The 23567-nt window shown below is 35.2% G+C and overlaps 2 protein-coding genes across 4 annotated transcripts in view; one reads left to right on the top strand and one right to left on the bottom strand.

Annotated features, from left to right (window-relative positions):
- Nucleotides 1–924: 924 nt before the first annotated feature.
- On the top strand, nt 925–15408 carry LOC128990051 (SET domain-containing protein SmydA-8-like). Of its 3 annotated transcripts, none has more exons than XR_008490482.1 (5): nt 925–1014; nt 3876–5146; nt 13143–13327; nt 13798–13977; nt 14927–15408. XR_008490482.1 is itself a non-coding variant. In XM_054412278.1 (5 exons), exons 2-4 carry the CDS (start codon nt 3889–3891, stop codon nt 13918–13920), a joined length of 1566 nt encoding a protein of 521 aa, XP_054268253.1. In that variant the 5' UTR covers nt 925–1014; nt 3876–3888; the 3' UTR covers nt 13921–13965; nt 14927–15408. The 3 variants fall into 3 exon arrangements, 1 of the variants encoding a protein (XP_054268253.1); XM_054412278.1 differs by having other exon boundaries at nt 13798–13965; XR_008490483.1 differs by lacking the exon at nt 925–1014 and adding an exon at nt 1061–1085.
- Nucleotides 15409–16008: 600 nt separating this feature from the next.
- Nucleotides 16009–23567, bottom strand: part of LOC128988677 (bone morphogenetic protein receptor type-1B-like) — a 39041-nt gene continuing 31482 nt past the window's right edge. Inside the window, exons 9-10 of the mRNA XM_054410195.1 lie at nt 21124–21292; nt 16009–19087 (exon numbers count right to left, since the gene is read on the bottom strand). Coding sequence (XP_054266170.1) covers nt 18953–19087; nt 21124–21292 — 304 coding nt within the window. The 3' untranslated portion in view covers nt 16009–18952. The remainder of the gene's footprint in view (nt 19088–21123; nt 21293–23567) is intronic.

Genomic DNA, 23567 nt, shown 5'->3' with positions numbered 1-23567 from the left:
AGAAGCAAAAAATAGTTATATAGAGAATCTTTACTATTTTCATGGGTAAAATATAAGGTTTATTACTTTTTCCAACTATCATTTTATTGGCTTTAGAGGGATAACAATAGTATTAATCAAAAGATTTAGTGCCCAGGCCAAATCTAAATAAAAATCTTTTTGAGGCCTTTAGAGTTTTCAACTGAAATATGTCTGATTTTTTACACACCAAGAAGAATAAGGGACTAAAAGAGTTAAATTTTCTTGGGAACCGCCAACAGTTGTTAACCCACTAAATTGCAAGATTCGACAACAAGATTAACACAGGTTAGTTGTATATATATAAGAAAAATACAATGTAAAATTCCTTATTACTTCTGATGATTTTTTTTTCTTGTCCCCTTGTACCTTGTGTAGTTGTCCTTGTGTAATGGTGTATAGTTTGAATTATATTTATTTATTAAAAGGAGTTGTTAATCGGTAAAACTCTTATTGGAATCAATGTATGAAGTTTCAACAAATATTTCTCTGCATTACGTTTATTTATTCATTTATTTATTTTAAAGTACACACAGCTTGATTTGGAGAAAAAAGCAAAGTGTAAAGCAAAGCACAAAAGGTGTTTACATCCCAAAATAAGTAAGTAGTTTTCAAATCTTTTCACCTGAACAACATTGGTTGCTGATAGTGGAGGTATGTGATTAATCTCTGCAAAGTCAACTACAACTCACAAATGAACTTCCAGTCAACAATAACCTGTTGTGATATTTAACTTGGCCCAGTCACTCAAAGAGACATTAATGGAAACCCCATTGATTAATTGACCTATATCTTTTGTTCCCAATGCATATATTGTTTTATTGTTCCCAAATGGCTAAAATTTATTTCCTGCCCAGGGATCAGCTGTTGAGAAATCCGTGCCAGGCTAAATATACCCAGTGTATTCAGAATTTAGTCTGGTCACCCCGACATTCTAACCTCATGTTGGACTTTGCTCAGGCTCGCTTGGTATGAGTCACTTTTAGTTTAGAAAAGGTAGGTGAATTGCAATTTGTTGTTTGTATGTGTTTTTTATTTGTCCAGGATATCGTTTGTACTTTGTTCAGGTTTGTCCAGTCGTTTAAAAACGTTTATTGCATAGTAGCTTATGTTTTTTTATGTTTAGCTTATTGCTAAAAATTTTTAATTAGAAAACACTTAATTTTAAACTAGACTAGCTGTAACCCGCGGGCTTTGCCCCGTTTAACTTCTTAATTTTCAAGATTATCTCGTTCGCATGGCTCAATCACGTCCTGGTTGAAGTTTGTTCGCTACGCTCACTCACCTTTAGGTTGGAGCTCGTTCGCTACGCTCACTCACCTTTAGGTTGGAGCTCGTTCGCTACGCTCACTCACCTTTAGGTTGGAGCTCGTTCGCTGCGCTCACTTGCCCTCAGGTTAGCTCGTTCGCTACGCTAACTCGCCTCCAGGTTGAAGTTCGTTCGCTACGCTCACTCACCTTTTGGTTGCAAATTAGCTGTTGTCATAAATGTAAAAGAAATAATGGTGCTGCACCCTGTTGGTAATCCTTGTAACTTTAATGCTATTGAACATCATAGAACAGAACCAACTTGTTTAATTGAAACAGCTGTTAAGATTCAATAATTCCATTTCTCATAAGGTTAACATGGGAAACTCCAGAGCCACTGGGGCGGAGCCCGAAAGGATTTTTGAAATAAGAATATGCCTATATGTTAATCGGGAATGTGAGCTATCATCATGCCAAATTTCAGCCCAATCCGACCAGTATTTTTCGAGTTTACTTTTCCCATACACACATACACACATACAGCAACCACCTCTTTTTTATAATAGTATAGATTACCACCCAGAAATTTACTTCATTTTGATACAAAATTAAACTGGTTTTAAATTATATAATTTCGATTGAATATTTTCTAAACAGTGTGATAATTTTTTATATTTACCATTTTTGTTTACATGATTATTTAAACCGTGTTTGCTCCCCAATATAGAATACAATAAAAAATTCACAACTGGTACATATATATTGAATCAAATCGCTTTAAAAAATGTATATAAGACTAGTACCTACAGGAAATTTTATAAAATATGTATTTTTACTTATTTTACATTTACACCAGCACAAATCAAATACTTCTCTTCTTCGACACAGATTAAAATAGATGTAGGCCTACTAACTTTATTTATGGATGATGCATATAGAAGACCTTAGGATGTTGTTAGAGTAGTAAAGGGTACCCTGCTTCAATCTATTGGGTTGGTGCTCAACCATATTATACTGTATAGTGTTCTGTCATGAAATTGAGGCTAGTTTATTTGAAAATGTTTTGTTTGGAGTTTACCTTAAACTTTTTGAATTTTTTTTACTGTAAGCTGTTAGATAATTTTTTTTACTATGGTTACAATTAATTATTATAGTCTAATCAAAATCTCAGGTTAGCAGTGAAAAGCAATATATAATCATCTCTTACCACTTGATGGTGTTATATTTTATTTGTTGTTTTGCCCAAAATCATTCAAATAAAAAGTTGCATTACTGGAACACATTTTTTCCAACTTCCTCATAACAAATTGAGTCCTTTTACTTTTTTTAAGAGTATCCACAATATAAAGTAGGATGTTGGATTCAGGTGTTGATTTCCCTGTGAATCTTCATGATCTCAATTATTAATTGCAAAACATGCTTATTATTGATATTAAAGAGATATTTATGTTTCATTTTTATATGGCAGTGAACTCCTTCATGATTCCCTGGGTATGGAATGATAGACACGGTTAGATGAAAATTACCATATACCGAAACTGTTAAGGCCCTCTCATAGGTTAAGCTGCCAATGTAATTTCAAAAATGAATTAAATAAAGGTACTACATGTTAGAATGGACCAGGATTTGGAACATCTTATATATTAAAAAACCTTTGCAAAACTTATGACAGCTAGCCTGACCATACTAACTGGACCGAATTACACGCAGGTTGTACCAAAAGAAATGTTATTGGTCCTATATGTGCAAGTTTTATTTGTATTTTGAAAATGTTTATGTTAATTGGGTCAAAAATAGAAATCAAACCTTTCTTATGGAGATTTAACAGGGGGCCAAATTTTTAAGCTTACGATAGTCACCCTGATCATAGTACTGGACCGATTTACAATCGGGTTGTACCAAAAGAAAGGTTATCAGTCCTATATGTGCAGGTTTTATTTGTATTTTGTGAATACAGTATTTATGTTAATTGGGTCAAAAATGAAATTCAAATTTTCTTACGGATATTTAACATGGGACTAATTCTATATCTTAATAGACAAGCATGTTTATTGAAAACCTTTTCCTCAACTGCTGTGCATCGCAGGAAAAATCTACGCATACAGTTAGAAGATATTTGCCTGTATATGTGCAGAATCTCTTTTTCAAATTGAAATAGGCTCAAAAATATGCAAAAAAAAAGAATTTGAAATAAAAAAATAATTAAAATGGGCTTTATGGGTAGCCATTTTGGAGACGAAATAACAACAAAATATAAACAGAAAATCAAACCAAATGGAAGAAACTCCAATCACATGTTTTATTTATAGCGTGGGGTGAAAATAGAGAAGTTTGCACAACACATACTTTTTTGTCGAGTTTTCAACCACGGGGCGAGCTCTAGTTCTTTTGTAAAACTATTATGAAACCTGACCTCTTAACGTTTGGTTTATAACATTCTAAAAAGTAAAAAAAATATACTAAAACCATTGAGATTTTAAAAAAATTTGTAGTACATGACACAAAAATAGAAGAATGTCATATCTTCTGGTACCTATAAATAGGGACAAAAACTCATCCACATGTCCTCTTCAGTATTATTCAAGTACTGACTTGAACATTTGTTTCAGTTAATACACAAGCATGGCTGGTTCATGTGCAGTCTGTAGCAAGCCAGCGAGTCAACGCTGTGCTGTTTGTAAATCAGTGAACTACTGCAACAAGAACCACCAGAAGCAGCACTGGAAGACACACAAGAACGAATGTAAATGCTTCGAGGTCGCCACATCCAGCAAACTGGGCCGACACATGGTTGCTCTAAGGAACATAACAGCAGGAGAAGTTATTCTCAAAGAGTCGCCATTGGTGTGTGGCCCCAAAGTCCTAGCATTCGCTCAATGTCTCGGCTGCCATTGCAAACTAACCGGCTCTTCCGTCGACGATGAAATGCTCAAAAGTTTCTACTACTGCAGAAAGTGTAATTGGCCTTTGTGTTCCCCAAAATGTGAAAAGAGTCCTGTGCACCAAGCAGAATGTGCAGTTTTAGCAAAGAGTAAGCACAAAACTGTGATCAAATACCAAGAGGAAGAACAAAAGGTTCCAGCGTACTGTGCTATTGTGCCTCTTAGGTGTTTCCTTCTTCCGCCTGAAAAACTCAATGAATTGCTTTCTTTAGAATCAAATTTGGAAGTGTTGATAAACACAACTCTTTACAATGTTTTCAGGATCAATATTGTAGGGTATTTACATAAAGCTCTAGGTTTGACTCAATACAATGAGGAGACAATATTGAAGGTGGCTGCAGTGTTGGATACTAACTCGTTTGAAATAAGGAGAGACAAAGGAAATATCAGGATAAGAGGGTTGTACCCGAAAGCAGCGATGATGTCTCACAGTTGCAAACCCAACACTAAACATTTCTTCGTAGGAGATGACTTTACGATGGTGGTCATGGCAACGACCGACATAAAAAAAGGTGAGATAATCAATGCGACTTACACACAAACTTTGTGGAGCACCCAGGAGAGAAGACAACATCTAAAGATTTCAAAGTGTTTCGACTGTGACTGTGAAAGATGTGTTGATCCCACAGAGTTTAACACTTTCATCAGCTGCATCTTGTGTTCAAAGTGTAAAGGATACATGTTGTGCGAAGATCCTCTAGACCCCAGCTCAAGATGGAAATGTCACAAGTGTTCACATTTGATTAACACCAAGCAAATGGCTTTCGGCAATGAAGCTCTGAAGAGGGAACTAGAAAACACGGGCAAAACCATTCCAATTCTTGAAGCTCTTGTGAATAAATATTTGAAAGACGAGGGATCAGTGTTGCACCCAACAAACTGTCACATTATTCAAGCAAAACATGCTCTCATTCAGCTTTATGGAGTTCACCTTTCGGGTAAGTTTACCAGTAATGCTTATATTAGAGTTAGTTATTTCTTTTATTTGATGTGCAGTTTACTCAATAAGGAACTTTGGTTCCTTGGGACACAATACAATATGTTTTTACTTGGGGTCTTGGGGTCAGAATTAGCTAAAAGTTTTAATACTTTGTGTTTCATCTTGAACTATTATTTTTTATGACTTCTAACAACAGATCAACGATTTCTGAAAAATGTCTAGCGTATTATCTTAAAATACAAAAAATCCCACAAGTGTATGTGTGAAAAAATTAATAGTTCATAATCTGACTCTCCATAATTTTAGATATACAACGATAGTGTAAAAGAGCTTTAGTAGTATCCTTTGTTTGCTCGGAAGGTTTATTCCCCCACCACTTTTGAGTTCATGAAGCAGAAATATGTGTCTACCTAGGCCTGGGAATCCTGATAACTCACACTCTTAAGAGAACCCTTGGTGGAACGATGTTGTTCATATCAGAAGCAAATGTATCCTTATATGTGTTCGTTTGGTGGAGCTTACGCAGCTTTACTGCTAACCAAATTATGGTTTTCAATGGCAGGAATATGACACTGGGATTTACAAGCAACCTTAAAAATCTAATAATGATACTAAAAACATGAATACTAAAATGTATCAATGAAAAATAAGTCATACCTGTTAGGTTTTTGTTTTTAGCAAATTTCCCATATAGGGAATAAGCTTTTACGTACCTATGTTTCATGGTAAGACCTGCACCCGGACCGATTTACTTTTTTTCATTATTTTATAAGTCTCCAAAGGCACCATATAATGCCTCCATAATAATGCCATAATGCCTGAGGGCATGTTAATATATGTGTGTGTGTACATTATTAGCATAACTACCAACCGTTACTGGAGTAAAAATTATGCTATTTTAATGGACTTGGGTACAAACGTGTATACCTTTATTTATTTGAACAAGTTCACAAACCAGCACGATCGGACTATGTGAACCGCGTTTTATGGAGAGAAAATAGATTTTTCTTAGGATAGTTAAATGTATAAGTAATTAATACATCAGCTGATTTATTATTATTAAGTTTGTTAGTAAATATTCTGCTTAGTTTGATGTGTTTAAGAATTCAATAAAAATGGTTCTTTTATATTTTGAATATCATTTAGTGTAATTTTATATTGGCGACGATGAGTAAACGAACCAAAAGAAGAAATAGTTATTTCAATGAAGAAGATGAGTATGAAACTAAAGAAGACGCATTGCAATCAAAGATAGAGAAGTTCAAATGTCAAAGCTATGATGAGTCTAGTAGGTGGGATGATTATGAAGCACATTTTCTATTGTTATGCAAGGTAAAAGGATTGGGAGAAGATTCTCAGAGAGCAGAGGATGCTCGAAGGGATCTTTTGCTTGCCTATGTGGGTCCTGCACCATTAAGAAAAGTTTCAAACTTTCTGCTGCCTTTAAAAGTACATCAGGCTACGTGGGCAGAACTAGTTAATGGTTTCAGGTCAGTATACAAAGCTAGTAAAACTTTATTTTCAGCTAGAATGGAATTTGATAAAAGTATCAGAGAAAATAGTGAAAGTCTTTCAGAATTTGTAATACGTTTGAAAAATTTAGCAGATTTTTGTAAGTATGAGAACAAGTTTGATGAAAGAATAAGAGACAGATTTGCTGGAGGTATAAATTTTCCAGAGTTTGAAGTAGAAATTAGACAACGATGGCCTGATGGGGTAAAAGAAAATGGTGACAAGTTAACATCTGAAGATGTTTTTGAACTGGCCACTTCAATGGAAAGAGCTCGTCATGAGATATTCAAGAATAATGATAAAGAGTTGGAAGTATCACAAGTAAGAAGAAACAATAAGGAGTTTAAAAGAGAAGTGAAATACAATGAAAAGACAAATCATCCATGTAGTAGATGTGGAACAAAGCATGAATTTGGTAAATGTCCAGCCTATCAACAAAAGTGTTTGAATTGTAAAAAAATAGGGCATTTTGCAAAGGTATGTCGGCAAAAACGAGTGAATAATTTGCATGAAAAGTCAGAAGATGAAGAATCTGAATCGGACTCACATGACATGAGGATAAACGATGTTAAAAAGGAAAGAAGACATATTTGTAAAGCACGTATTCATTTAAAGTTAAATAAGGTAGCTACAAACATGGAATTTGACTCTGGAGCTTGGGCCTCAATGATAGGTAAGCCTCTTTGGGAGAAAATTGGTTCACCAAGACTTGATAAGACTAATTCAAAATATGTGGCATATGGAAACAATATTTTAGTTATACTTGGTGAATGTTATGTCAATGTTACAGTAGGTGATGAGAAACGTAGATTAAAAGTAGCAGTAGTAAATGGAAATGAGAAACCGCTGTTTGGTTTACCATGGATATTAGCCTTTAATATGAACCTCCCTCCTGATGTTACTATTAGTATAAAGTAAAATGTAAGCAGAATCATAATCAATATAAGATGGATGATGTGAGGGTTAAGGAAGTACTAAAAGAATTTGAAGATGTGTTCTCTGAAGGGCATGGGAAAATCAAGGGTTATAAAGCACGAATTCACGTTCGAGAAGATGCAAACCCTCAACATTTTTCAGCGCGCAGGGTTCCGTTTCCCTTGAAAAAACGAATTGAAAATGAACTTACAAGACTTGTAAATGAGGATATCATTGAAGAGGTAGATCCTGCTGCTACACCTATTCCCTGGGCTACCCCAACAGTTAATGTAGAGAAGAATGATGGTTCAATAAGAATTTGTGGAGATTTCCGAGTCACTTTGAATCAAAATTTGGTCCCAGAAAATGCAATTATTCCGACATTTGAGGAACTAACAAACAAAGTTGCAGGCGGACAAGAGTTTTCCAAGATAGACCTACGAGATGCATACCTACAAATGGAGGTTGCAGAAGAACACCGAAAGTATTTAGTAATAGCAACGCATAGTGGTTACTATAAATACAAACGTTTACCTTTTGGGATATCATCTAGTCCAGGTATTTTCCAAAGATATATGGAAAGACTCTTAGCTGGGATACCACAGGTTGGAGTTCTTCTGGACGATATTATAATAACTGGAAGGAATAAGAACGAGCATTTACGAAATTTGAGAGAAGTTTTGAAACGAATGAAAGAAGCTGGTATAAAAGCAAAGTCTAGTAAATGCAAATTTTTTGAAGAGTCGGTGACTTACTTGGGACATACAATCGACCGGAATGGAATACATCCTACTGAAGAAAAAATAAAAGCCATTCGAGAAGCACGGTCACCTACTAATGTCAAGGAACTCCGATCATTTTTAGGTTCTATTAACTACTATGAACGATTTATTCCGGGACTTCATGCCATTTGCAGTGATCTCCATAAGCTGACTGGGACTAAATCGCAATGGAAATGGTCCGAACAAGAAGAGGGGACATTTAAAAGAGTAAAAGAAATTCTATCAAGTAAAGACACAGTAGTGCCATACGAAGAAATGGTCTGTGATGCATCAGAAAATGGATTGGGAAGTGTACTAATGCACAGATATGAAGATGGATTAGAAAGACCAATTGCTTTTGCCAGTCGTACACTATTGCCCGCTGAAAAACAATATTCAAATATCGACAGAGAAGCGCTAGCTATTATGTTTGGACTCAGGAAATTTCATCAATATGTATATGGTCGGAAGTTTACTTTAGTAACCGACCACAAACCTCTACAACGGATATTTGGAAATATGCGAGATCTTCCAAAAGTTGTAAATAGCCGTTTAGTGAGGTGGGCTCTCCAGTTGAATCAATACAACTATGATATAGAGTACAGAAAAGGAGAAGATAATGTGTGTGCTGATGTTCTATCAAGACTTCCGATTGAAGAAGATCAACCTGAGGAGGCTCACATTGGCTTTTTGAATGTTGATAAGGTTAACTCTATCATGTCTTATGACCTCTTGAAACAAAATTCATTTACAGATAAAGAAATTAAAATGGCAAAAAACTTTGTATTGAGAAATACATGGCCCCCTGTTGTTCCTGAAATGTTGAAGTCATACAAACAGAGGAAAGATGAATTGAGTGTTGAAGATGACATATTATTGTGGTTTGGAAGAATTGTAGTTCCAGAATGCATGAGAACTGATGTTCTGAAGATATTGCACACAGGACATCCTGGTATTGTATCAATGAGGTCTGTAGCACGACACTATGTATGGTGGCCCAACATGGATAAAGATATAGAAGTTTATATCAAGAGGTGCACATCTTGTCAAGAGAATCGAGATAATGTGGAAGAAGTACCATTATATCCTTGGAATATACCTGATAGAGTTTGGGAAAGGGTACACATTGATCTGGCAGGGCCAGTCAACGGATCTATGTGGTTGGTAGGTATTGATGCTTTGTCAAAGTGGGCAGAAGTGGACTGTCTCAAGACAACAAACTCTTCAACAATCATTCAACGATTGAGATCTTGGTTTAGTCGATATGGAATACCAAGTGAAATTGTGACAGACAATGGACCTCAATTTGTATCAAAGGAAATGGAAACATTTTTTGAGAAAAATTCTATCAACCACATAAAAACAACTCCTTACCATCCTAAAAGTAATGGACTTGTGGAAAGACTAATTCGTACTTTGAAAAGACGGTTCTACACAACAAAGCAGGATGTTGGAGATGGAATGCTAGCTCTTCAAAATGTTCTTTTTAGCTACAGAAACTCGCCTCAGAAAACAACTGGTAGGGCTCCTGCAGAATTGTTTCTCGGTCGTAGACTACCAACAATTTTTGACAATATGAAACCTAATCTTAGGAAAAAGATGGAGATGAAGCTTTGGAAAGAACAAGGGAGGGACAACAAAAAAGTTCGAACTTTTGAAGAGGGAGAAGATGTGTGGATTAAGAATGAACATAGAAATGGTTGGTCATCTGGAATGGTGTAAAATAAAAATGGACTGTACTCATATGATGTACTTTGTGGAGGTGTTATAAAAAGGAAACATGCGGACCAGATGAGACAAAGAATGGGAGCTGTTGAATCCGTGTAAAAAGAAAGAGGGGAAAAGTGTTAGATAGTTAAATGTATAAGTAATTAATACATCAGCTGATTTATTATTATTAAGTTTGTTAGTAAATATTCTGCTTAGTTTGATGTGTTTAAGAATTCAATAAAAATGGTTCTTTTATATTTTGAATATCATTTAGTGTAATTCTATACTTATTTTATCTCAAAAAGTTTTCCCTATTCCATTTTGAATATGTAGCTCTAAAACAAATAAATTAGTATCTTGAGGTGTAGAGTTTAAAGATTACTGAGAAAGTTAAAAAAATTGTAAATAAAAAATTTCCATGCTATTTTTACGGAGGATAAGTAAACTGTTGTAGTTTGCTTGTTTATGGATATAGTTTGGTGAAATTGTCAAATTGGTTTTTTCATCCTAACCTACACTAAAATTCTACCAAAAAACATGCCTTATTATTTTTCTTTTTTTTTAGCAGCAAACCTAACCCAGATAGCAAAAAATACTTGATTCAAGTTTGAAACAAGTTTGATTTGTCAAATCTGCAAACTTAAGTACTCGTCCAACCTAATGTATTTAAATTCCTGGTGGTTAAAAGTGCACAAGCACAACTCATGTTTGGTTGTTTTGTCTGGTCAAAATCTACAGATCAATTTAAAGTATGATTTTTCTTCCAGAACAATCGGATACATTATGACCAAACAATATTGTAATGGTAAGTTATTTAAGTATGTACAAATCACCATTATGTGGAGAATGTTTATATTTTGGTGGTGTTAGATGTGTTGATGTATAATCGTAGTGTTTACTTGTGTACAATTAATTAAATGTAATTGCGGTAGATATTATGGTGAAGTATTTAAATGTATTGTTGAAGCATTGTTTAATTATGTCTTTAAGTTTTGTGAATGTATTCTATAGAAATCTGATGTACTGTGGTGTCTAGTGTGATTTTTTTAAATGTACCATTCCATCCTGGATAGGCTTCCACAGTCACTTTGTAGAATCGTGGTTTTTTGGTGACTACCATGCATGTCAAAATCGACAAATCTGTGTTAATCACAAAATTCTTATTGAAAAACTTACAGCAATTGGTTTTCATGGACAAATAATTGAACTTTTGAAATCTTACTCAAACAATAGAAAACAAAGAACAGTAATTAAAACCGCCTCTGGGAACAAATATCTTCTTGGGCAAATAATAACTATGGAGTTCCGCAAGGTTCAATCCTAGGTCCTCTCTTATTCCTCACATATATTAATGATTTACCTTTTCTTTTTTCAAGTCAAATCTGTAACTTTACCCTTTATGCAGATGATACAACAGCTCTCATCCGACGAAGTACTGTTAAAATGTTACATAATTATGTCAAAGAAACAATTGGAGGAATAGCAAATTGGTTTTTAAAAAATGGCTTACTTTTGAATGAAGATAAAACTAGTGTTTTAATTTTCAAATTGAGAAATTCAACCACTGGAACAGAAACTACTATACCTCGCCCACAAATGTAGTAAAGTTTTTAAGAATATATTTGGATAGTAAACTACAATGGACAGAGCAAATTCATTTTCTAAACAAAAAACTTCCAACAAAAGTCCAACAAGATATGCTTTAAGTGTTTTAATTCAGGTTACCTCCTTGGAAGTATGTAAAAATGTTTATCATGCTTATGTGTACTCTATTTTAAGCTATGGTATTACATTATGGGGGACGGACACAGATGTCCACAAAGTTTTTAAAAAACAAAAGTCAATTATCAGAACTCTTGCAAATTGCCCCAAAAAAACATCATGTAGACAATTGTTTCGAAATTTTAAAATTTTAACTCTAACTTCGATATACGTTTTTGAAATTTAAAAAAAGGTTCATGGAAATCCTGGTATGTTTCAAAATGTTCTTAGTAATCACTCATATAATACCCGAAGACAAGACATTTTTCAATACACCACTCATAATTTAAAAAAATATGAAACAAGTCCTCTCTATGGGGTTAAAAATTTACAATAAAATTCCAAACTCCTTAAAAAGCAATTAAACTTAGCAAAATTTACAGACCAAATCAAAACAGTTTTAGTAGAAAAAGCATAGCCTATTACACTCTTGAGGAATTTTTCAACCACTCCTAGTAACAGACACCCATTCTCTCATCAACCTCTCCTAACATAAACAGTTCCACCAAGCCAATGAAATAGCCCTATACTCTAATCTAACCTTACCATTGAATTACTCATAGAATTTGAATATACAACTTCTTAAGAAAATAATATTTGTCTTCTCTTAACACGTTCACTGCGGAAACCCGTCATGCGAAACTACTCTTGGGTGCGCGTGAAGGGTTTACCAGTCATTGGGTCCCTTCCAATACATTGGTTCATTTTGAGCCCCGTTGTTGCCAGAGGAACATTATAATTGTTGCCAGCCTGTAGCTTAGAATGCAAGCTTTATTTTGATAGGTTGGTACTAAATTTTCCTGTGAAATCCCGTCTGGCAATGCTTTAATAGTCCCGGTTTCGGGAATATTCTCTCTTTGAGCCACATTACAAAGACACTGGTTTCGGATCCAGGCAGTGCTGCTTCCTTTGGGAGTTTCAGTGAACTACATCTACTCTCACGGCAACGCATCACAATCACTGCTGCTCTTTTGTGATTCTTCATATGGAAATATTTGAATGCCAATTGCGATCGCTGATTCGGTGACGTGCCGGGGCTTTGCCCGGGCATCGGCGCCATTGGCGAGCACCTGTTTGTTGTATGCCGCAGTGAACGTGTTAACATAGGCCTACTGATAATTTTGCACAGGAGTAAAATATACTCCATGAATTCTTGTGATCCCAACTCTGTAAGAAGGTTCTAAAAAAAAATACATGACAAGTAGCTTGGATACCTTTTGAAATAATAGTCTTGAAACCACAAGACGTCACTCTCTTCAAGTTGGATTTTTTCAAACAAAACTAATTGAAATTCCTAGCTTTTCACCATTCAAATGTACACATTTCTTTTTACAGAGTTATCATCAGAGCAGCTGGACTACGCAGAGTCTATTTGCAATGACTTGCTAGACTTGGCTGATAAACTAGATCCAGGAATGACCAGGTTCCGAGGCACCTTGCTGTACGATCTTCAAGCAATAAAGGTCGTCAAGGTCAAGGCGGAGTTTGAGAAAGACCTTATCACCAAAGACAAAGCTCAGGTTTGTGATATTATTAATCATGATTGTGTTTTTTATTAACACTAACAGTACACTAAAGTAGAGTTAAGTCCCAACATAATCGGGTCACAAGGAAACCCGAAATATAAAAAGTGTCCAACTCTTTGATTCTGTGCATTATGAAACTGAAGTGGTTTGTATAAATTATTGAATACCGTACTAAAGAAAAATACAAAAATATTCAGAAGACATAAGAAGACTATAAGAGTGCACTAGAGGATTTAATAGTGGTATGCAAAAATACCATTGTTTGTCAATTCATCTGGGTACTCAAATATTCTTAGACAAACTAAATGTATTTTTCCAACAAAATAAGATAACTTTTAAATCTACAACTTATCTTTTTCCTTAGGAATATCTTATTTATGAAGTTCATGTTTTACTAAGATCAAATTCTTCGCAAACTACACCAAGTATATTACTTACTATGGCTCATGCAGATTATTTTTCAGGAGCTCCTAACAGAGGTGACCGAGTTACTACAAGAGGCAACCAAGATTCTGAAACATGAACCAGACATGATAACTCTACTAGAAGAGCGAGTCAAAGAGCTGGACCAACTATGTTCTACGTGACCAGGACAACTTCTGTGATCAAACTCAAGTTCCTCTGTGTCTAGTGTACGTGTAATGGTAATGTAAAGTGTTATCGTTAATAAATGATAACTGTAAATAAGTGTTGAACAGCCTTACTAGACATGAGAAACTAAATTTTACTCCCTATAGGGAAGTAGCTATTACCATAGGTTGCACGTTAAGACCTAGACCCAGGACCGATATAATTTTTCATTTCGATATATACATCCGTAAACGCGATAACTTAAGTAATTTTTTTTTTCGATTTTGATGAAATTTGGCTCAAAAGTGTAGGGCGGGATGAACTTGAATGAATTAGCGAACCAGCATGATCGGACTATGGGAACGGGGTGTTATGGGGTAAAAATAGGGTTTTCTAATTTTTGACCCTCAAAACATAAAATTTCTCAATTTCTCTGTAGACCTTAAAAAAAAACAAATAATTTAGTATATTGAAGTCTTTTGAACGGTTATTGGTAACAGAGAACATTCAATAAATTGTTAATTTTAAATTCCCATTTATTCTTAGGGCTAATAAGTCATAGCTTGCTTGTTTATTGATATATTTTGATCAAACTTTGCCTACTTATTTATTTTATACTAAGCTATTCATATTTTACCAAACAACTAACTTTATTACCCTCCCTGTAGCAGCAGACCTAGGTACTTGTTTAACCTAATGTTTATTAAATTGATTTAATCGAAAACCTAAACAGGTAAATGGAAATTTGCAGGTTTGCTGCGGCGGGGGTATTTAGTTAATCGATGTAATATACAACTTTCATAATGAAAATGGCTTAAAACTGTGTCCGACTTGTAACGTAATTTGGATCATGATAGCCTACTATAATTAATAAAGGGGGGAAACATGAGCAAATTCTACATTTTTATTAGAGTTCAAAACTTTTTTCCGAGGTAAATCGAATAATGCAATACCAGTACCCTTTTACATTTTAAAGAATACTAAGGTTAGGTTTGAAAAGTAAAAGTAGGTTTTCTTACTTAGGCGCAGTAACGGAGTTCGCTCTCATCTTGTCTCAAAGAAGAAGCCTATTGAGAGCGGCCTATTGCTACCTGTGGACGAGCAGAAAATGGCTTCCCTGCACTCCACACCTAGGAAGGCCCAGCTTAAGTTTTAAGGGGATATGCCTCCATCTATAGGCCATTTTATAAAATATTTTGACATTTTTCAAGTGACAATTTTAAATTCCTAAATTAATTATTACTGAACATGTATGCAAAGTTTTATTTGATTTGGAGATTTTTTTTAGTGATTTTTTAAATAAAATTGGAATCGTTGCGCCCAGCAACAATAAGTAAAATGAAAACTTTAAACGGCGTTTTCTCAAAATTACGTTTTTCATTTACTGCATTTAGGTAAGTTTGAATAACTTTAAATTTACTTATTATTTTTCAATGACATTTTAACCAGATGTTCTTAATAGTATTTAGAAGATTGGTGTGTATAGAGATTATCCTGCAATTATTTATTCCTATAAAATTTAATGTTTCACATTAAAAATCTTATTTTTTTGTGTGACTTTTTTCATATTATTGTAAAAAGGTCTACTAAAGCTGTATTTGTTGAGCTACCATAGTTTCAATAAACAGAAATGTTCATTGTTATGTGGGAAAGTGAAATATATTTAACTGATCCCTCACCTATTTGATGCCAGTCCTAACTAGATGCATGTATACGAGTCACTAGTAAAAAAGTAGAAGGCTATTCGTAACGTTTTATTAAAAAACAATCACGGATTTCAGAGTTGAGTGAGAAAGAGAGATGCTCATTGCTGAGGAGTTTCTAGTATAAAGTGGCAAGTCTACTTTGAGCCCAGCTAGTGACACAGTGTCCAGATACAACACTGGCTTGGTCAAATCTCGAAGACAGTTTTAATGTTAACTCATTTGTCTTTGGTTGCCAATAGTTATGTCCAGCCATCAATAGATAAATGTAGCTCCAACTGTTTACCCATCATGAGTAAAATATCCAAGTTATGTTTTGAATCTAACTGTACCCCTTGCATTTCTTGAAAGCAACCAACCCCCTTAATCCTGGACGTATAAGGGCTAAAGAAAAATTCAAAATTAAAAGGACACTGATTTTAATATATATATACATGTTTAACATTATCTATAACCTTTAAAATAACAAATACTGTTTTCAGAACTATATATTGCTATAAATCTATTTTATACATAAAGCAGATTGAGCAAAGTTATAAATATAAAATAATGTAATAAATTTACTACCCATTTCGTAAACAAAACAGTGTGCCTTGTAAGGCACCTTAAAACTTGATACCATTGACTTCTGATATGCATAGCAAACGAAATGTCGGTTCTCATCGTCGTTTATTACATAAACTCTAAACTATTTATTGAATAATAACAAAACTTCAAAGTAAACCTATGATAGTTGTACATTTCCATACAATTCTTGGAATACACAGATATGATATTTGATTATGTTTTCAATTATTACAATATGTGATACCCTGCTGCACATAGCAGAAAATATAAAACATTTTCTCTCACAGTTGAAAACTTATTCTAATTTAAAATATGGGAATAATATACATGTATATTTACTAGTCAATAGCCTTATAAAATCCTCGGTTATTAAAGTATTATGCTGCTTTTGGAACGTAGCCAATATTTGTTTACATAATCTACAGAGGATTGATTTTGTTTTCTATAAAACCTGGTATTAAAGTAAAAAAATATGTCTGGTAATAAAAAAAAACTTAAATCTACATGATTTGGTCGAAGAAAAAATAGTTTGATATTGGTTTAAATGCTTGCATTTTTATTTTTTTATGCTTTTACATGTTATTGCTCATCTGCACAGTCGAAATTAAGTTTTGACTCTTACTAATTTAACTGGGACTAAATAGATACAATATGTAGAAGTACATTTTAAAATGTTTTCAATTGAAAACTAAACAAAATGTAATATTATATTATCCATGACAAAAATAGATTAACATTTGGTTGATTTAATTTGTTAGAGACTTTAGTTACTTTATAAATCTACTGTCGATTATGACCTTTCTAATAAATATAAAATGCAAGCTGCTATATTTAAAGAAGAGGAGCAATTCTCAAATCATCTAAAAGTTTGAAAGAAAGAAGAGTAAAGGAAGAAATAGAGGAGGCTGCATCTCTAGAATAGTTCTGAGACCGATTGTGAAATGGTCCCAGTTCCAAAGCTCCATTCTATGATCCCAGCCTGTTCTCCAAGGTCTGATGAGCCTAAAAATTGTTGTTATGTGGTCCAAAGATAATGTGTTACAGTCACCTATATACCATGGTGTGGTTTTATTTTTATTGTGCTTGAGTTACCAAGGTACCAGAGGCCATGTGGTACTGCCATTTATGCTGCAAAATTATGAAATCCCTGCTTGATTTGGAAAAGCGGCTTGGAATGAAAGAAAAACTATACGTCTGTGTGGTGTATTTTCAATTATTGTTATTATTAACAGCTGATGTTTCAATTAAATAGGAGCAATCCCCAGATAATCTCAAAGCAGGTTGTTCCACCATGCACCAGCCAGAAACAACCAGAAGAATATATATACTTGTGTCCATTGAGCCTTAGGATGATCCACTAGGACCAGGCTGAGCTTGGTTTCCCACAGGATGTTCCCGCAGACACAGTTATTTTTTTTCCATTTTAGGGCTTGTGCTTATCAAAATCAAGCATGGGTTTCATACCAACAGCAATGGTCGTGCTTGCGGCATAAATGGCAGTTCCATCTGCTTTTTGGCACCCTGTTGTTCCGGAACAAAAATGAAATCACACCATTGTCACACATGATCGTTGGGTCAAAGGATTCTTTATTATCACCCTTCTGAGTCGCAGACTCGTAAGACAGGAAATTATTGGCTGAACTGGACTGAATGACTCAGATAACACATTTGGCAATGCTTGGAATGTTACGGTGTTATATGATTGATGAACTATTCGTTTAGAATGTCTTAATCAATAGTTCTTTTACCGTTGGTTTTTTTTAAGCAAGCTTCAGTTGACGCATCGGGACCCCGAGTTCAACTGTTAGTTTTATTGCAGTGAGAAAGTAAGTAAAATAAAAAAAGTACCTAGGGCTAAAAAGAGAAATTAAAAAAAATGATTGCCCTCTGAGATTGATAGAATGGTTTAACATGTGAATTTTCCATTAGGTAATCAAGAATAGTGTTGTGCAGATAAAGGCTATCAGAAAATAATTTTATATACCAAAACCAATACTAAAAATAGTACATCATTCATCACCATGAACTACCTTATTAATTTTATTTCCAATCTTAAATTACAATGGTCTAAGTTGAAAACTGAAAACCTGATTAACAGATTTAAAATTTTCTTAAAGCATTTTCCCCAACCTAAGTATATTCATTTATGCTATAGCAAAGAAAATAATAGCAAAAGAGTTAACTCTTGCTTTTCCATCCCTTAAAAATTAAATTTTAAAATATTATCACCATTGTTGAAAAATTACATTCTGAAATATTAACAAATCTATATTTTTAAATTTACCTTCCCTTCATTCAGTGAACAAAATTCTTCAAAACTTTTTTCAATAGTCAAATATACAAATAACACAGTTAAATTAATTACAAAAGAGGATTTTCATTATCGTAGGGTTCGCTTTCTACATTTTCTAAAGCTGATAGCAATATACAGAATTGAACAACAATGCAAATATAAAACAAGATCTTTGTGCTGTAACAACTTGTGCCGTATTCTTACAACAGAATAAATATGCAGATCAACCGCTATTTCAAAATGTGCTTCCATTTATCACAGAGTCAGTTACCGTAGTTTTATAAAACAATAGACAACCCCACTGGACCATAGGTATCACACACCCGATGATCTGGAATAGGCCTTGTATCGATACAAAAAATAACCTTAATTTACATTGTTATTGTTAATACACCAGATATGGTTAGGGACATTACAATGACCGTGTTAATATTAAATTCTTAAAAATAATAGAAGTACCTTTTTTTTCAAAATAAACCTGATATACTAAATAATTTTGATATTGGGGTCAGAGTCAGAATTGAGCCTCCACAATGTCTTCTTGACTCTCAGTGAGGTGAGTCTGACGTGAGGGTTCTGGTGCCAACACTCCTGCATGATCATGGCCAGTGTCCTCAGCACCTTCAACACAACACAATGTTTAGATACAATACAACGTGTCACTGTCAAAGTCAATATTGAGCCTCCACAATGTCTTCTTGACTCTCAGTGAGGTGAGTCTGACGTGAGGGTTCTGGTGCCAACACTCCTGCATGATCATGGCCAGTGTCCTCAGCACCTTCAACACAACACAATGTTTAGATACAATACAACGTGTCACTGTCACAGTCAGAATTGAGCCTCCATTGTCTCTCTCAGTGAGGTGAGTCTGACGTGAGGGTTCTGGTGCCAACACTCCTGCATGATCATGGCCAGTGTCCTCAGCACCTTCAACACAACACAATGTTTAGATACAATACAACGTGTCACTGTCAAAGTCAATATTGAGCCTCCACAATGTCTTCTTGACTCTCAGTGAGGTGAGTCTGACGTGAGGGTTCTGGTGCCAACACTCCTGCATGATCATGGCCAGTGTCCTCAGCACCTTCAACACAACACAATGTTTAGATACAATACAACGTGTCACTGTCACAGTCAGAATTGAGCCTCCATTGTCTCTCTCAGTGAAGTGAGTCTGACGTGAGGGTTCTGGTGCCAACACTCCTGCATGATCATGGGCAGTGTCCTCAGCACCTTCAACACAACACAATGTTTAGATACAATACAATGCTTCACTGTCAAAGTCAGAATTGAGCCTCCACAATGTCTTCTTGACTCTCAGTGAGGTGAGTCTGACGTGAGGGTTCTGGTGCCAACACTCCTGCATGATCATGGCCAGTGTCCTCAGCACCTTCAACACAACACAATGTTTAGATACAATACAACGTGTCACTGTCACAGTCAGAATTGAGCCTCCATTGTCTCTCTCAGTGAGGTGAGTCTGACGTGAGGGTTCTGGTGCCAACACTCCTGCATGATCATGGCCAGTGTCCTCAGCACCTTCAACACAACACAATGTTTAGATACAATACAACGTGTCACTGTCACAGTCAGAATTGAGCCTCCATTGTCTCTCTCAGTGAAGTGAGTCTGACGTGAGGGTTCTGGTGCCAACACTCCTGCATGATCATGGGCAGTGTCCTCAGCACCTTCAACACAACACAATGTTTAGATACAATACAATGCTTCACTGTCAAAGTCAGAATTGAGCCTCCACAATGTCTTCTTGACTCTCAGTGAGGTGAGTCTGACGTGAGGGTTCTGGTGCCAACACTCCTGCATGATCATGGCCAGTGTCCTCAGCACCTTCAACACAACACAATGTTTAGATACAATACAACGTGTCACTGTCAAAGTCAATATTGAGCCTCCACAATGTCTTCTTGACTCTCAGTGAGGTGAGTCTGACGTGAGGGTTCTGGTGCCAACACTCCTGCATGATCATGGCCAGTGTCCTCAGCACCTTCAACACAACACAATGTTTAGATACAATACAACGTGTCACTGTCACAGTCAGAATTGAGCCTCCACAATGTCTTCTTGACTCTCAGTGAGGTGAGTCTGACGTGAGGGTTCTGGTGCCAACACTCCTGCATGATCATGGGCAGTGTCCTCAGCACCTTCAACACAACACAATGTTTAGATACAATACAATGCTTCACTGTCAAAGTCAGAATTGAGCCTCCACAATGTCTTCTTGACTCTCAGTGAGGTGAGTCTGACGTGAGGGTTCTGGTGCCAACACTCTTACATGATCATTCAGAACCTTCAACACAACACAATGTATAAAGAGGGTTGGTTTTTAAAGTTGGTTTTGGTTTTACCACTTTTTAGCAGTCTTCTTTTTTAACACATCTTCCTGCGATTGTGTTACATTATTGCAACGTCTTCACAGCTCCCATTCCCGCACTGCAATGATAAGTCTTTGCATAGAATACACGCTTTTTTCGTGATGGGGGGGGGACAGTAGCAACACTTATATGATCGTGGAATACGACGTTGATGTCAACAAGATAACAGGAGATATTCAGAATTTGGCCATTATCGTGGTATACGATGATAATGAGCGCTATATTCATGTTTTGGTGAAAAGCTAAGTGAAAAAGTATCAATCTTACCTCATGGGAATGCCAGCGAAGAGGGACAGGCGGGCGAAGTTTCTGGACACAAACTACCTCCAGCATATCTTCAAACGAGGGGTCGTTGGGTACAACATCGTAGTAAGGCACAGCAAAATCTTCCACCTGCAGGTTCCATTTGTCACTTCCTCCCTTGGTGGCACATCTCCTACAGTGACACAGTTAAGTAAATATCAAATCCGTGTGAGGTGATCAACAAAAACATTTCACAGCATAAGCTTTGCACCTAAAGAGAAGTAGAAGGGCTGTTCAGGAATAAAGGAAGGTTTTGGAACAAAATGAAAAGTTAGCACAAGAAAATAAATCAACGTAAGCATGTAAAGGTAAACAAATTTATGCATTCATCAAGTGATGGTCAATGTTTAATAAAATTCCTTTGTCGTAGAACTCCTCCGCATTCGAGCTCAGTCCCCCAGTGAGACACAATTGAAGGTCTTTGTCGTAATCAAAGCGCTGTGGGCCTGAACTAGTCTTTGTTTTGGTGCCCAAAACAAGTAAAACTTACTCGGAACCAGGTGTGACTTGTAGAGTGGTGGAGTGAAAATCTCCCATTTTAAGATTAAAGGAGACTTAGAATGTGGTTTTATGTGTGAAGTAGGTTTTTGTTTTGCTACGACCAAACTTTGGACGTCAACTTTAGTTTGGCTATTTTGATAGTGAATGCACCATTTACGGACAAAAAATGTATTATGTTGTTTCCATAAATGAAATGTGAAAAATGTACGATGCAATGTTACATGTCATTTTTAGACCTTTCACTACATTCATTCTTTAGTTATATAATAATTCTTCTTTTATTGTACCAAAATTCGACATATAGCCTATTTAAATTAATTGTCAGAAAAATAATAGTAAATTTAAATTATATTATCCTTTAATCACCCCTCAGAAACCATCATCACATTTTAAAATATATTGTATATATTCAACACATATTATTATTAATAAAAAACTGTAACCTGTAATTAATTCCATAGTTGCAATAACACTTTTATCCAAAATTATTAATATAGTATAAATTATTTCTAAAACCCCAACATTAAATTAATATTTAAAAGCCTGAATATTTAGTGCATGTGCAAGTGATGAAGAAAGAAGACAGCTGGCTTCAACAATGAACTCTGATCATCCTGTGTAAAATAAAAATTTTCCTCCTTCTCTATTGGGACATGGCAGCATCAACACCTTAAATTAAGGCTAAACATCCCTGAAAAAGTTGTGTTTCTGGCCCGATAGATAGCAGCACCTCTGCGGCAAATTTGTACCACTTATAATTTCCGTATTTATTATCAGATTTTTGTTTTGTAAACGGTTTTGTAAATGATATGATTAAGACATTCACGCTATTTTGCTAATGTTTTTTAAAATTTATTTACAAAAAAGTTTTCTACAGCATTTTTTTTGCTGTAATTATTTTTTTTAATCGCAGGTAGTCATTTTGTAAAGAAAAATTTTAAAAGAATTTTGCCGTTTTCAGATATTAATTCGGCCAAATGGTTGTATCGGAATCCTTTTTTAAAGAAATTATCATTATTTCTCTTGCGCTTCGGTCCCCTCCCCCCTCTCCCACCCCCGCATAGCGCAGCTCTAGTGCCAGCCGCTCTGCCCGGCCCTGCAACGCGACTGTAGCTTCGTCATCTCACACACACCTCGCATTTATACTCTGACCGGACACACTTACTAGACTGGACTCCTAACAGATACTAGTTTATGATTTAAAAACAAGTATTTTCTGTTAGTCGGAAAGAGACATCTATTAAAATAAAATTGAAGTTTTATCTGTACATTGCTTAGAATCATGGAGTTTTTGAATATTTTTACGTTTCATAGCCTAAGAAAGCCTATGAATAAAGCCTATCAGTAATATATAAAAATCGAATACTTGTGTCAGGCAATTAATATTACAGTAATCATAAATAAATGTTATTTCTTTAACTGAGAATGCTCATTCCGATGACTAAAATAGCGAGCTGTGTTAGCGCTAAAACAGAATTGCGAGAGTTGGCGCAAAACACTCTCGCACTCTAATTTTTACGTTTTCTTTCTGGACTCCAAAGTAATAGCTTATGCTATGAAAATGATAAAACATTAGTGAAATATTTTTTTAGCAAACCATCATGAATTTTTAAAGCTTTACGTTGTTAACGTATCAATGTTTTGTGGACTGTGCATTTATTTACTTACTATAAAGCTGTTTGCCCGTTCTACATAGGGGGCCTACGGGAATCTTGTAGTAAGTTGAAACCTTATATTCTGAACAGGAGTTGGTTTGCATATTTAGTGTGCATTTTGCATTAAAAGAAGGCCTGTAATTGAAAGTTACTTATCACACAGGAAAAGTAGTTAAAATACTACCTCAACGTCACTTTTGCACACTTTATTCGGGTTGAAATTTGCATTAACAAAGGTGCTCTTGTCTTTTC

This window comes from Macrosteles quadrilineatus, unplaced genomic scaffold, assembly GCF_028750875.1.
Source record: "Macrosteles quadrilineatus isolate MER2022 unplaced genomic scaffold, UCM_ALF_1.0 Scaffold_3__2_contigs__length_128488019, whole genome shotgun sequence".
Lineage (NCBI taxonomy): Eukaryota > Metazoa > Arthropoda > Insecta > Hemiptera > Cicadellidae > Macrosteles > Macrosteles quadrilineatus.
Note: the sequence above shows the minus strand (reverse complement) of the source record. Positions and strands in the feature narration are given on the sequence as shown.